Genomic DNA, 15,326 nt, shown 5'->3' on the forward strand with positions numbered 1-15,326 from the left:
ATACTTCTGTAGATTCCTCCTTGTTTGTGATGTGGTTAGGGTTGCTGGCAGCAAGGTGGGGAGTGTTATTTTGTGTCAAAGGAAAGAAAGTGATAACCCACTGTGATAGATGGGTTTCTGCTGCTCGCTGGAGCCACCATCACTGCTGCTGCCAGCAGTGCTGGAAGGGGACACGTTGGAGGTGGAGCTGGAGAAGTGTGGGACCCCAAGGCCCCTTGGCAAGGTGGGGATTGTATGGCCCAGGCACAGCAGCTCAGCAGTGAAGGCTGCTGGGCTCAGCCCTCGGCCAGGGGCTGGAGATGGATGTGCGTGAACAGTGAGCAAGGGCTTCTGCTCTGCTCAGCTCTGCCTCATCACAGCTATACCTCTGGAATGTAGATCCCACAAATATTTGATTCTGAACAAAACCTGACTTCGATCAGGATAGAGGATATGAATCTCCTGGGGATCCTGGATACAGAGCTGGGGCTAAATATTACCTCTCTGGTCTCACCTCTAGCTGGATCTAGCCAATGCACTCACATCCCTCACAATCCCTGGTTGTCCACATCCAGCCCATGGCCCTATGCCAGTGGAGTTTCTGACTCCATTTAGACCTCAAGAGTATGAACTTGCAGCTACAGGTAACTGACACTCCTGTGAAGACCTGCTGTTTGTGGACAGGGTGGCAGTGGGAGCTAGTGAATACTTTCTATGGGTCTGCAGCACAGAGCTGAGTACAGCGTGAATGAGTGACTGCATGAAACAAAATTAAGATATCATTTGAAATATTTGCTGCAACTGTTTATGGAAGGCTATGCACGTGCTCTCTCGTCTGGGCCATACATCCCAAGACACAGCTCAGATCACAGAGAAAGCACCAATTCTGGCCAAGGATGTTGCTTTGGAAGGGCACTGCCTGCACCTGCCTGAATGTCTGGAAATGAATTGTCACTTACTGCTTTCAGTCTCTCTGATAACCACCACACGCCTATCTTAGCTGGGCTGTCATGCTGATGTCTGCTGAGTTTGTGCTTCTGCATGCAATGATGGTAATGGATGTTGCAGTTCCCACCTTGGGTCAGATATTTGATTAATGTCAACCTGGTTTCATTCTTGCTGTGCCAGTTTATCACACTGAGTTACAGGGCCCTGCTTCCTGGGAAGGTGCTTTGGAGAGCAACACACCAGCACTGGCAGAAGCAGAAGTTGTTGCAGACCTAGGCTGCATTTTCCAGAATCTCCTTCTGCAGTGAGTGTGTGCAGCTGTAACTTTCAAAATGCTCTTTCTCCTTGTATCTTTGTCTCCTTGATGGAATAATCAGCCCCTGGGCATCCTTTTCTCCCTTACTATGGCCAGGAGATCAGCCATACATCTATGGCTGTAGCTATGCCACTAGTAGGCTTCCTCACCTTATCAGCCAAACTGGTTCCCTGGAAGCTGGTCCAAAGATCATGTTTTTTGTTTTGCTTGGCTTTTAAGAAGAAAAGAACTGCTTCTGCATTTTATCTATAGTCTAAGAGTCCACACAAAGAAAGATTTTTCTCTTTGTTCCTGATGCAATATGTTTGGCAGTGAGAAAAAATGTGGGTGGGGAGTACAACACCTATTGCAATATCCTTCTCACCTCCTTATAGAGGGAGGCAAGAGAGTGAAAACAATTTGTCTTTGGCAAGCATTTGTGCTTTTCTGTAGGGCTCAGAAGAGGAGACTGAAGTTGTCAGCTATAAATGCAACCAAAGGCCTGCACGCCTGGTGTAGTATCTGTGCAAAAGTGCAAAAAAACTTAAGCAACCTGAAGGGTTACATTAAATTAACGGAAGTGATAAATTTAAGGGAAGAAACAGAGCAAAGGGTCCAGGAGCCAGGTCTATTTGGTTGCATTTTTGGCTTGGCAAAGTGATTCATTGTGTGCTTGAATAAGCCAGATGCAGGAGGTGCTGGGGTGCACACCAGGAGAAATACTCAGGACAGAGGTCTCAGTGCTGTGCTCCCTGCATGGTGTCTGCAAAAGCAAATGGTCATGCTTAGGGGATTTCTGGAGGCAGCTGCCACACAAGGTTGTGGTAATGGGCGCTCCTCACATGATGTAAAATGACAATACTGAGCCCCGCCAAAATCCCCTCAACGTTTTTCTTGGACTTCACCATGCAGCGAAGGACCATAAGGTCCTTTCATTTCCCTTCAAGCAGAGGGGGAGTTGCTCAGGGGCAGTCAGGGACAGTAGGAAAGTACCCATTGCCTCCATAAGCAGAGCAACACCCATTTAGCTTGCAACACCCATCATCTTCCCCAACTCATCTTCACTGATACTGCAAAGATCAAAATAGTGGCAGGAGCTGGCAAGTGAATATCCTGGGGATTTCAGAGCCTGGGAATTACAGCAATCTTGTGTGGAGGTGGTTAATTCTGTGGCCAACTCCTTATCCAAGACGAAAGAGCTTGGTTTTTGGATGGTGCTGGAAGTGCGCGTCCTGGTGCCAAGGAATCAGCCAAGAGACTGTGATGTGTTTTGGATAATCAGATACAACTTGTACTGAAGTGAACTCTCTTTCTGGTGGATTTTTATCTTGAAAAGGATGGAGATTCTCTCTAAAGACTGCACATAGGGTGGTCTTGCCGCTGGAGACCACCAATGGAGGGCAACAATGTTGTCTGGGAAGATGTGGTACTCCTTGGTAGGTCAAGGGGCACTGACTTTGAATGACAACAGAGTCCACCCATGTGAGCTGAGGCTTCCCGTATAACCATGGGAGTGCCCTGTGCTGCTGCTTGTGCCTTTAATGTTCCTCTGCCTCAGCCATGGTGCTGCGCAAGGCCACAAAAAGCATCAACCTCAGGACAGAAGAGGTATAGGCTCTTTTGAAGCCAATCTGTTGGATTTGTTGGCCACTCTCAGATGGCTGCAAGGGACAATTACAGGGAGGGGCATAACTGAAACAGAGAAAATAAATGGTGAAGACTGCATCTGAAAGCCTTGGAAAGCTGTGCACTTATGAGCTCTTTTGAAGCATACTAGCCAGTTGCCTGCATCTGCTCAAATAGCAGGACAGCCACTAGCTTTATTATTCTGCAGTGTGTGAAAACTATGCCACACCTCAGGGATTCAGTTTTCCAGCCTGGTTTGCTCAAAAGTGAACTACTGTGGAGTTCTGTTGGGTAGGGATGGGTAGTTAGATGACAGAAAACACAAAGAAAATGGCACCGTGGAGCTCCACAGGAAGTAGACAAAACCAGTTCACTAGCCCAAGATGGGATCTAGCTGGGCTACAGTTTCCCGGTTGCATCAAGGAGGCCAAAGTCTTGCCCTGTTTTTTCTTTGGGATGCGTGATCCCACTGTCTACCTTGCAGCAGCGTTACTCTTTGCACAGCCAGATTGGTCAGATTGTGGCATTAAATCAGTTGAAAACCAGCCTCTTCTTTCTATTCAGGTTATTTTCACCTAGTTCAGTGTGTGCAGTGGCTGCCAAAGGGTTGGTGCTGGCACTGGGAGGGAACACAAGGGAGGACCTGGGTTTACCAGACTAACATTTGTGGCTGAAGATGTGGAATAGAGGCTCGTTGCTGTTAATTAGGGTAAGCCAGGTTGCGTTTGCTGTTCCAGAAGATGGGTCACAGGAGTGGTCAGAGCTGAGAAGCTGGTTCTCTACTATATTTGGGTTCTCCCCCCCCTGCCGACCTTGTTATCCTCAGTTGCAGCTGCATAAGCCTCATGTTTCTGCAGCTGCTCTTGGAAGCAGTGTGTTGTCTCCTGCTGGTTTGTAACAACTCATGCTTGCTCCTGGGCTGACACTTCTTCTTTCTCACACAGGCACATCCATTCCTGTATTTGGATGGATTTGTTCTTGGTTTGGTTTCATGTTAAGACATTGTTTCTTTCGCAGATGCAATAGGTGACCTACACACTCAGGCACAGTTCTTGTGTCAATGGCCTGTGATTTATATTCAATTTTGGTTTATTTACACATTCATAATATTTAAATTACAACCAAATAGTTTGCCTAATTGGTCATGTTATTACCACAGCACCTGAGATGATCTATGAGGCTGGAGGTAACACCTCTTGGTTGGAGTCCCAGTGGAGGATAGGGGCAGATGTGACCTCTGAGGAACAAGCTCCTTGGGCTTAGTGATAGACTGAGTTACCAGCCTAGAGTCATAGCACAAGGCCTGTGAACATTTTTTGTGGCTTCCTAGGGATGCTGCCAATACCACTATGAAATGAGAAATATAAGAGCCAAAGACAACAGGACAGGTATTTTGTGGATTGGAAATCGCTCACTCATTGCATACAGACCCCCTGTGGCTGCGACCTGCAAGAGGCATCTGTCTTACATAGAAAGTATCAATGTAGAAAGAGCAGGGGTGAACTACAGACAGAAGATGCTCCTTTTAGGACTCGGACTGCTTAAATGGCTCTTGGACTTGACCTTAGAGATCTTTTCGAGACTTAATGATTCTATGATTTTTCCCCTTTTCTTTTCTGGCAGTCAGCTTTTGGCTCTAACAAGCTCTATTACAGATAACTTTGTGCCCATCCCCAAGAAATGGAGAGGAGCAGGACTGCTCTGCCCTCCTCTCCACAGCAGCAGCAGCAACAGCTGCTCAGCAAAGTCTCACAACAGGTTTTTTAATTTATTTTCTTTCTGAAAAAATGACTTCTCAACCTAGGATGTGAGGCTTGGTTGACATTTTGTGGAGGACGGATGAAAAAGGGCAGATCTGAAACACTTCCTTCTTTCATAAACAAAAGCCAGGAGAAAAACAGTTGTTTTTAATTTAGAGAAAATGTTTTCATTGGAAAAATGAATAATTTCCTGAAAGACTTACGAACAAATGAAAAATGTTTCCTTCTTTCTAAAATTCTCTCAGATAAATATTTACCCTTTTGCCATCAGCCTCTCGCACCCGTAGCCGTGCTCTGTCATTTGCTTTTCAGCAGAGACCAAGCATCTCTTTCTCCACTCTTCCCCATGCTGTGCATGTCCGCTTTGGCCACAGATGTTGCACTTAGGGGATCTCCCACGACAATTTTGCTGATGGTCTGGAGCACCAGGCTGAGTTCATCCCAAGGCAACTCACCATTTCTTCTCTCAAGTGTTACCTAAAATGGCCTCTGTTGGATCGTGCCTGCCAGAGAGGTTAAAGGGTGGATTTATCCTGCCTTGCTAGTTTGTCTTGTCATGTGTGCTTCCCAAGCAAGAAGCATTTGGGAAACCAGAAGGATGCACGTCTCCAGGAGGTCCCACCAGACCTGTGAAAATTGGAATTCGGGCAGTACTTTCTTATGTCTTGTGATGGACTTCGCTTAATTTTATGAAGCCTTTCTTCTCGGTACACCAGACTTATCCTTTGATATGAAAACATTTCTGATTAAACTCTTCTAATTGGGAAACACATGAGTGGACAACCCTGGACACATAAGTCCTTGATAATTGGGTTTGAGCCTGATTTTTATGCTGTCAGTTCATTTGTGTTGGAAGCTGATGGATGTTAACACTGAATCCAGGTCTCTGCAAAGGACCGTCCAAACAGATTGTTATGTTCTTGACTCCAGGGTGGGAATTGGCTTGGTTGAAGAGGTTATCGTTCTCCAGAGCACTCACCAACACTAAGAAAATTTTGAAAAGAAATAACAAACCAGACAACTTTTTTGCTGATGCATTTGCTACTGTATTTGCAGGCAGCCTCCCCAGGAAGAGGGAAAGCCTCCCATTCTAGCTGGAAGTTCGGAAGAAGCATGGTTGTTGGGTTACCTAGGCTCTCAGGGACTGAAACAGCACCTCAGTGTGGGTTTCTCCCTTTCCCCATTCTGTTTCACATCAGTCAGATTCCAAGGAATGGACATGCTCTCTGGAGCCTTTCCTGCAGAGACAGCCCAGACAGCACCCCAAGAAACAAGTGTGGCTACATCCTGCAGCTCCCTAAGTCTGGAGCAGCCCCTCCAGGAAGCTGTTGTGCCATGGAGCTTCAGTTCTTTCCTTGAATTCTGCCTATTTAGTTTTTTTTTAAAAAAAAAAGGAGTATCAGTTGCACTGATTGCAGCCAGTGAGGATCTTTGTGTATGGGTAGAAATACTGCAGTTCACAGGAATTTAGTGAAGGAAGTGTAAAGACAGCTAATGATTAGGAGTGGAATTAAGATATAGTTCCACGGAAAGGAAGGGACAGATTTTGATGCAGGGATGAATAACCTTTGGTACACAGGAGGTGGAGTCCTCATTCTGTAGGTCTTTGAATTGAGATTGGTTCATATCCTGCAAGCACGCATCAGCCAAGTGAAAGTTACTGGCCTTGGCACTGCCCATGGGTCGGCAATTTGAAGGCATGTGGTGGACACGCCCAGCTGTCATCTTCATAGGCATCTGAACTGACCCTTTATGTGCCTTAGCTTTCATGCTATCTCTGCTTCTTTTCCTTATTTTCTTCTGATGGGTCATGCACTCACTTCTTTATGGAGGCCATAGGAAACAATACCTGCTTTGTTCGAGCTGTCTTCACTCCAGTTCCTTCCCTTTACCTTGTCAAACACCAGGAAGGGTTGACTTGAAATCTTTGTCCATTTAGCAGAGCTTGGCTTCAAGTCAACAACCCCAAGCTAACAATGTTTATCAGGTGGCAGGAGATCAATTCTAATTCCTGAACAGTTATCGTTCTTCCTGTCGCGGCTGTTTCCCAGCACTTTGAGATGCTGAGAAACTTCATGCATAGGAGTTTGCAGGAGGCAGAAAGATTGATGTGTCCCTGCAGGTTTTACAACTGATCATATCGGTCATAATGACCTCTATTGTCTTATGTGAAGGTGTTGTGTCTTCTTTATTTTCCCCTAAATGTCGGTTGTAGTTTGTGGGAAACAGCTCGGTGCAGCCATAGAAAGAGGGTCTGCCTGGTCTTAAACTGGTACCTCAGCCTGGTTCCTGTGCTGGATTGTGCTGATGCTCTCCTGAGGCTGGTAGAGACACACGTGCCCACTTTTATTGACAAATGGACAGCATTGAAGTAAACATGTGCACTGCCCCAATTCTCTAGGGCAATTTCCAGATTATTATTTTTTTTTTCCATTTGTATGTTTAGCCTACCACAGTCTGACAAGAACCACAAGAAGAAGCTGGCGTCCTGCAGAGTGAGCCATTACACACAACCTAGGCCTTACCCTTCAGCGGGCAATTAACCAGGGGTGCACGGTGGGCAGAGAAATGGGCAATAAACAAACCAGTTGCCTGGCTTATCATGACCAACTGTGGAAGACAGATAGTCCTTAAGCAGTTAGTGCTGCCCTTTTGAGCAAATGAGGGCTGTTACAGCAAGGATAAAACCTTACTGCTGCAGGGCAGGAGGGAAGAGGCTGGTTTATTCACCAGTGACATTGCCACCTCTGGACCTAGTTTGGGTCCAGAGCAAGGGGCTGGTATGGGGTAAACTGGTAGGAACACCTAGAATGAAGAAACTGATGTGATTTTGTTCACCAGCAGGCTCAGTCTTGTCTTACATTTTGTGCTGCTTCCTTGGCATTGACTTGTTGGCATCTCACGTCCTCACCTCTTTTGGAAGCAGCTGCTGGGAAGCTCATCCTCTAGCATCACCTGACCCTCTTTTGGGCTCTTAGGAGTATGTCCAGTGAGGGGAAAGCTTAAACCGAGTTGCATCCCTTTCCTTTCTCCCTCCCCAGCCCCTTCCCCCATGCTGGGCCTGGCAGGATGGCAAAGTGCATTCAGCCACCTCTTCTGAAGCAGCTTATGAAGTTGGGCACCTTTCTCCTATCAGGTAGGTATGATTTGGCATGATTTCCAGTCCTGCTGTACTTCGTATGAGGTGAGAAGGGATGCGACTGTCTGCAGCAGAACTTGGCAAGGTACTGCCTGGGGTGAATCCAGTGCAGCTGGCAGATTCCTGGCTGCATCGGGATCCAATACAGAGAGAGCTGACATACGGTAGATCCACGTGGTCCTGTGATATTAGAATATTTACACTAAACCTTTATTTCAGGTGATTAATAAAGCACACTTGCTTTTTGGCTTCATACCGTGTTAGTGCATCCTCGTGCTCTCACACTATTCATATACGTGGCTGTTTTCTGTGCTGCTCAGAAGATGCTTGGATCTGAAATTGTCATGATTGTCTGAATCAGTTTAAGTCTTTTGAGAGAAAAAAGCATATCTGTGTTTGCTTGTCCACAGCTCATCCAGGACTCTCAGCTGGGAGAAATGAAAACCCTTCTGCTAACTATTACTTTAAAATGGATTTCTACACAACTGAAAAATGCTGCTGTCAGTACCTCACCAGCAGCCTCTGAAAATCCCAGGAGCCCTTGGACAGAGGTCCTCCTTGACACTCTTAGAAAATGTCTCCTAGTCAGTGCTGAGGAGCATTACTGAAGAAGCACATTCTGTCTTGCCTGGAAATGTATGCATCATCCGTTATCCCCGTGCTGGTGTTGGCCTGGTAGCTTTCATTTACAGCTGAATTAATTTTTAAAATGGCAGAGGAAGAAAATAGAGCATGAGCTGCTAGGCCTTTTCTGTCCTGCAGCTTCCAACGGATGCTGTCTAACCTCAAGACTAATTCTTGAGCTTGGCCTCATCCTCACTGGAGTGATAACCAAAACCACCAATAACTTCTTCCATATGCCTTCAACCTGCAGTGTTCAGCACGCACAGAAAGATGTGAGAGGGTAAGGATGCATCTTCTTCCTCTTCTAAAATGAAGGGAAGTGGCCCGAAGGTACTAAACTGTGGAGCAGTACACTTTGTTCTCCTTGCTTGAAGTCTTGATTCAGAGAGGGGTTTATTTAGTGCTTGTTACTTCACCTTGTGGTTTAAAAACAACAAATTAAAAAAACAAACAAACCAAGAACAAATACTGATTAAGAGGCAGCTGCGTGGGTAACCCGCACATCAGGCAGGCTGTCATGGGTTTATTCTGAGTTGTAGCTGAGATCTGAATGTCTTGCTCCCACCAGAGAGCACCAGGCATCGCCAATGTGCCACAGCCGGGCCTCGCTGACCAGATATGTTCACCATGACATTTGCTGGCAGTGCATTAAGAAACCATCCACAGGCCTCATGTCGCCTCAAGCACGAACAACCTTACTCCACAGGAGAGAAGGACTGCCAGAGGGAGTGAAAGACAGTGGCAAGTTGTGCTGCCTCACCTTGCTGTCCCCTAGGCACCAACATCCCTGTGTCTTGCCTGGTTAGGGGTGAAGACAGGAAAATAAGGTCCCTCTGTGCTGGAAGGACAGCGTGTAAGCGTCAGGGTTTCTAGACTGGTTTGCAAAGACACAAACCAGGAAAAACTGCAGGAAAAACTCTTGCTTTCAAACTCCTTGACCTGGCCTGTTTAGCAGGATAAAAAAAAGTTGCAACAAGAGTTATTGAATGGCTTAATTTTGGGGTTTTTTTTTCCCTTCTACAGCCTCACCAAGAGAAGGGAGAGCCAGGTACACGCATCTAGGCACTAATGAAGTGCTCTGTTCATCTCCAAGGACAGCCAGCAAATTAAATACTCTAAGGCATAACCTTAACTTTTCCAAACAAAGCTTCCTAGGGAAGATCAAGGCTCTGTTCATGCACATTTGGACATGGGAAACCTGCAGGCTTCTTTTCCTGATTGAAAAGAGCTGCTATGTGCTGTAGATATTCAGGTATCATAATTATTAAAAGGAAAGAACCTTGTAACAACGATTGCACCAACAAAATTTGGCATTCCCACTTTTATATTAAATTTTTTTTATTGAGATGATGTAATTACAGGCATTAAAAAAATTATTTGCAACTCACTGGCCCTGAGAATAGGCTTTTTTGTTTGTTTTTGTTTTGTTACATTCATTCGATTCAGCCCCTTAGCCCCACACCTTAAAAAAACAAAAAGCCATGATCAATAAAAACAGACTAGAATTTTATTTAAAAAAAAAAATACCTCAAACTGATGCATTCTGGATTTGCACACGGTTGCAGTCTGACAAGGAGATATGAAGGATGCATGCATGGAGTTTAAAATCTGGGGAGGGTGGCAGAGGCTTAGTGTTTACAAGAAAGGGCCCCAATAGTGTTCTTTGGGTGGAGAGACAGTCAAAAGGTTTCCAAATTAAATCAAGAAAATGTTTTGTTGTGGAACTGTAGCGCATCCTACCTGGCCAGCTTGTGGCTTCTTCAGGCTTGTGGCAAGCTTATGGTAATGAAGGTTCCACTTAACAGCACAGTGAGAAGATCCTTTGTTGGGTGTTGAGGTTGGCAGGGACCTCTGGAGGTCATCTGGTCCAACCCCCCTGCTCAAACAGGGCCACCAAAAGCTGGCTGCCCTGGACCATGTCCAGCTGGCTTTTGCCTCTCTCCAAGGATGGCTCTTTCTTCCTTTTCTTACTTGCTTTCACAGCAAAGACAGAAAATTTGGCTGCTTTGCTTCTGGCAAATTCTGCTTTTATGGAAATAAGAAACTCGGGAGGGGAGTTGGGTGTCAGCATTGGTGGAAAGACAGCGTTACCTGTGCTAGCTCAGATGGGTTCCCATAGCTCAGTGCATTAACGGTCGGTTTGCACTCCAGATACCTGCCATTTGGATGTGAGGTAGAAGGGAACCTGTCTACTGCAGCAGCTCTAGTCTGGGTTTATTTGGGTTTATTGTTATCCTTTTTTTTTTTAAGTCATAGCAGGTAGACTTGCTTCCAGGACCTCAAAAGCAGTTCAAATCCTGCAGCTCCCACATCAGGTCCCTAGCCCCTGCACTCGCTGCTGCACCACACAGACCAGGTGGAAGGCAGGGGACAGCACCAGCCAGGAATGGCCTCTGTGGGATCAGCCTGCTCCAAGCTCAAAGGCCATCTTCAATTTGACTAGCATGAGCCTTAAGAGAAGTTATTTTCTGCAGTGGTGGTGGAAAAGAAGTTGTCTTAAGATGTCCTTTAAGCGGAAGAGTTTCAAACAGCCATCAGTTTTTTTTCCCCTTCAACTCAGCCATTGCAGGTGAGAGAGTGCATTTTGGTAAAGGTGAAAATTTCTTCTAGGAAACTTGCCCTAGAAAATTTCCCTATGAGACATGACATGTGATTTCAGGATTCCTTGCTTTTTCCCCTTCTACCCAGTGCTGAGGATGAACTTTTGTTTGCTAGCTCGGTCCGGTGGATTCTCTCATTCTCTGCATTCGGCAGTGTGCACCTTGTCCGTGACAAAAACCCATGGCTCACCAGAGCACTTCATATAGAAAGTCCCTGTTATTTTTTTTTTGTTCCTCACCATCTCATAGCAGTAGCTGCAGCAGGCAAAAGGAAACAATGCAGTTATGCAGTTGTCACAGCCAGAGCAGTAAAGGGTATGAATCACTCTCTACACACACTTGGATTCATTTCTACCACTGAACACCCCAAGAAACACAAGAAACCAGCAAGAGCCTTTCTTTACATCTATACCTCTGATCACCTTTCCTCTGTCATTTTCACCTCTTCAACACTCCCTCTTCACCCCAGCTTCCAGACATGGTCCCAGCTTGGGTGACCTTGAGCAGGGTGATAGAGGAGAGTAACTCCTTGGCCCCTTGGTTTCAAGGGACCTTTGGTTTCAGATCTGTGACCACTGAAGTTGTTCAATGTCTCCCAATCTCACACCTCCTGAGCTCCAAAGACTTCAGTTACGGCAGAATCAGGTAACAGCTTGCCTGCCCACCTTTCTAGTACATACTCCTGCCTCTTTTGAGGCAGAAAAAGTCAAGTAAATGGCATGCTGGGACTTGTAATGTATTGACTACGATTTATGAATAAAAATCTGGCTGGGAAATGCGTAGGGAGAGATGTACACCCTGCCATTCCTCACCAGATACTCGCTCTGAAACATATCTCCTCTTTGCATGATGCCTATCTACAGGCCTAACAAAACTGCTTCTTGTGTGACCTGAGACTCAATATTAAACCTTTTGTGATATTTGACTATCTATGTTCAGACATAGGGGATACTATTTATTGCAGATTGCCAATTTTTTTCCTGGGTAGATAAACCCTCTTGTTAAATACATGGCAAGATCAAATGTTGTGTTTGTTTACTAGCTGACAAAAGCTCTGTCATAGGAATGTACCTTGTTTTTTGGTTGAAACTGATTAGATTAGCCCATTGATTTTTTCAATTTCTAATATGCCTGTTCCTATAGAAGAGGCTGATTTAAATGAACTGACGTGGATACGCTTTCTTCCAGACACCATGTGATTCCTGCACAGTTTCTCTACACATCTCTCTTTGCAAGCATCATTTCTGTTGCTAGATATTCCTTCCCTTGAAAGGCCCACTGATGATGGATCCTGCACACCTGGACACCACGGACTTTCCTGTCATGGTGGCCCAAGCAATGTGAAATGAAAAAGGCCAGTAGCTTCTCTTGTATTGGGCATCAAGGACTGATGAGTTTCTTGTGACCAATCTAGGCATAGCTCTTCACCTCATGCAAAGCACCCTCAGTGCAGGAAATCAAATCAGGGGTGTAAAAAATGGGGCATCTTGCAACCAGAACAAAATCAAACCAAAATCCAAGAAAGCAACACGGCTGTAGGGTTCCTTTTTTTCTTGTCTTTTAAAACATGTTAACAACGGGCAAGCTGAGATGAGTTTCCTTGATGGCAGAGTGGTGGGGGAGGATAGTGGGAGGCATAAAAAAACACAAATCCCAAAACAAAGCCAAAATCAATTACGAGATATAAGTATAGCTATTTGGTCTCTAGTTCTCTACCATCAGTTTTCAGACGGGTGAATCATCTGCCTCTCCAGCAGCACAAAATGATCCTGGAGAGGTTTCTGAGTAATAGAAACCACGTGATGGGTCCCTTTGCTTTCTCCCTACAATGTAAGGAACAGTCCTTCACCTTTCACCCCAAAATTGCTAGAAGGTATAAGAAACATCCCTCCCTTTTGTAATTACAGATGCTTCAGCCTTTGCCTTTTCACAGAAAGGTTTGAGCTGAAATTCTCCACTGTGGATATATTGGGGGCGGGGGTGTGTGTGTTTACATATATATATACATATATATATATGAAACGCTTATATATATACACATATATATGTATTTGTTCCTGCTCTCCCTCCCTCTTGCTCCATTCTATCACTTCTCTGCTAGAGGGAGGGAAAGTGTCAACAACAGTCTATTGCAGAGGTTTGTTACATTTATTTTCCTCCTCCCTGGAGCACTTAGGTGATTGGTTTTGGTCCATATTCCAGCAGTTAATAGCCACTCACAGGACTTGTGGTGAGCCCGAGCTATACTGGGATGATACCCCAGCCTACACGTGAAAGGTGAATCCTCTTCAATTGGCAGGTACGTGTGGTAAATTCTTTTGGTAGCTTCAACACATTTCCCAGTGGCAGCACATGTAAATTGATCCGAGCAAACAGGAACCCTTGAACAATTCCCTTCAGTGATGCTATTGTTTTATGCAGTGTTATATCATGAGATTTGCACAGAAAACAAGAGCGCTCTATTTCCATAGGAAAGCCTTCCAGAAAAAAAAAAAAAGCATAATCTGACGTCTTGTCCTATGTGAGATAAGGAAAGTCAAACTGCATCTTTATTAGGGGAAAAAAAACCAACAAAAAACCCCCAAACTGAAACAAACCAAAAAGCAAGATAGAACTCAAGGGAGACTTTGTAGGAACAGTGAAGTAGTGCATAAGTCCAGGCTTTCTCCCCTTTACTTCTCTGCCAGCACCACTTCTGCCTGTTAGTCTGTTTTGTTAAGGTGCTTCAGGTCCTGCGTGGTCTTCAAGCTAAGCGGTGACCCCAAGTACTGCTTCTGTGTTGTTGCTTCCTCAAACTGTGCCAGCCATCTGGGCAGATGTTTCTCCCATGGACCCACAGCACTCATCTTCTTGGTATATTTGTTCATCCAGTTCCTGGGATTCAAGGTGTTCGAGACGGTCTGTTCGGCCACTCATAATCTCATCTGGGGTCTTCATGAACCTACAAAACAGAAACAAGTGGATTTCCCAGTGCTCTCAGCTTTTATCTTCACCAAGACATTGACGTCCCCAAGCTCTACAGCTCCACGAATCATCTTTGCTGTATCCTTCCAATGACTTAGTTATTTCTCAGCTTCTCCCCAGCCTGCTAGTGTCTTCCTTACTCCATAACTTGCAAAGAAAAATTATAGGCATTTACCCCTGCTCCTTGATAGTCCAAATTTGAACCAAAGCCCACCGTTTTTTGCAAAGAATGGTATTTACTTGTTCTCCCTCATACTGTTAGCTGTTGTCAAATAAGATGATTGTATGCCACAATTATAGCGTGTGGTGACAGAAACATTAAAGACCTTTATGGGTAGTGCATTTCAAAGCATATGTACTTGCAAGATGTGGAGAGGCAGAGGGGCTACTGGTTTGTACAGGCTTGTGTGTAGGTGAATGAACATGAAACACGACAGGAACAGCGGTGGAAAAGCCAAGGACCAAGTCAGAACAAGTTCTGGGAAATGGAAAAAGCCCTGAAAGAAAAAGATTTTGGGCTAGGGAACTGTGAGCAAAGACAGTCTCTTCCTGTGTGATTGCAGCAAGTGTACTTAGAATGAAGCAGCATCCTCTGTAATTGAATGCCACAGCTCCCAACACTAATGTCTTGATGCAGTAAGTCTGCAGGGGGCTAAAAACAGAAACTGTCTCTGGGGAGGCATGGCGGCAGTAGGAAATGGGAAAGGACATCCACCAGCCTGTGGATCAAGTCTTGCAGTCTTGATTTTTGCCAGGATGCTTTTGTGTACCACTGTACAGAGGTAGTATGGAAAAGCTCTGCTTTTTCTTTCTGAATTTAATGGCGTAGGAGGAGAGTGGCACAGGAAGGATGAAATCCTAGTTTAAACACAAATTACTTTGCTAAGTTGTTAAGTACTTCTGGAGAAATTAGGATCAAAGACGTTTATGCTGGAATTGTTACAAAATTTCACAGTCTTTCATTAATGATGTACTGGCCAACGTTCAGCAGTTCAAAATGTGTTAATCAGAGGAGACGATTTTATTTCAGGTTGACGATATGCTCAGTATCCTTGCCTCGGTGAAAACAAAACCAGCTGACAGGAGCCTTGTTACTATCACTGACCCAGAAAAATCATTGCTGAAGCTAATGGGCAAGACTTGCCTCCTGCCTCTGAGGTTACAAAGCCGAGGGCTTTCCATCTCAAGTCTCTCAGCAAACACACAGCGCAGCCTGGAACTAACCTTTTGCCACTCTTTCTAATTTTGGAAATCATGTGCACATATGCATTTAGGGGAAAAAAAAAAGGCTGTGATTCACTGCTGTGTCATTCCCTTTTGTATGCTGGAAGAACATTACTGATATAAATGGTGTTACGGTGGTGAAAAACCAGCATACAGAAGTGGTGAAT

At 45.1% G+C, this 15,326-nt stretch overlaps 2 protein-coding genes across 3 annotated transcripts in view; one reads left to right on the forward strand and one right to left on the reverse strand.

Moving 5' to 3' along the window:
• Positions 1-15,326, forward strand: part of LRP6 (LDL receptor related protein 6) — a 704,489-nt gene that overhangs the window by 198,382 nt on the left and 490,781 nt on the right. The gene's annotated exons all lie outside the window — the stretch shown is intronic.
• ETV6 (ETS variant transcription factor 6) overlaps positions 9,887-15,326 on the reverse strand; it is a 142,607-nt gene continuing 137,167 nt past the window's right edge. For both annotated transcript variants that reach the window (XM_069863366.1, XM_069863358.1), the window contains exon 8: positions 9,887-13,912. In XM_069863366.1, coding sequence (XP_069719467.1) covers positions 13,762-13,912 — 151 coding nt within the window. In that variant the 3' untranslated portion in view covers positions 9,887-13,761. The remainder of the gene's footprint in view (positions 13,913-15,326) is intronic.

This window comes from Phaenicophaeus curvirostris, chromosome 1 (genome assembly GCF_032191515.1).
Source record: "Phaenicophaeus curvirostris isolate KB17595 chromosome 1, BPBGC_Pcur_1.0, whole genome shotgun sequence".
In the NCBI taxonomy this organism is placed as follows: domain Eukaryota; kingdom Metazoa; phylum Chordata; class Aves; order Cuculiformes; family Cuculidae; genus Phaenicophaeus; species Phaenicophaeus curvirostris.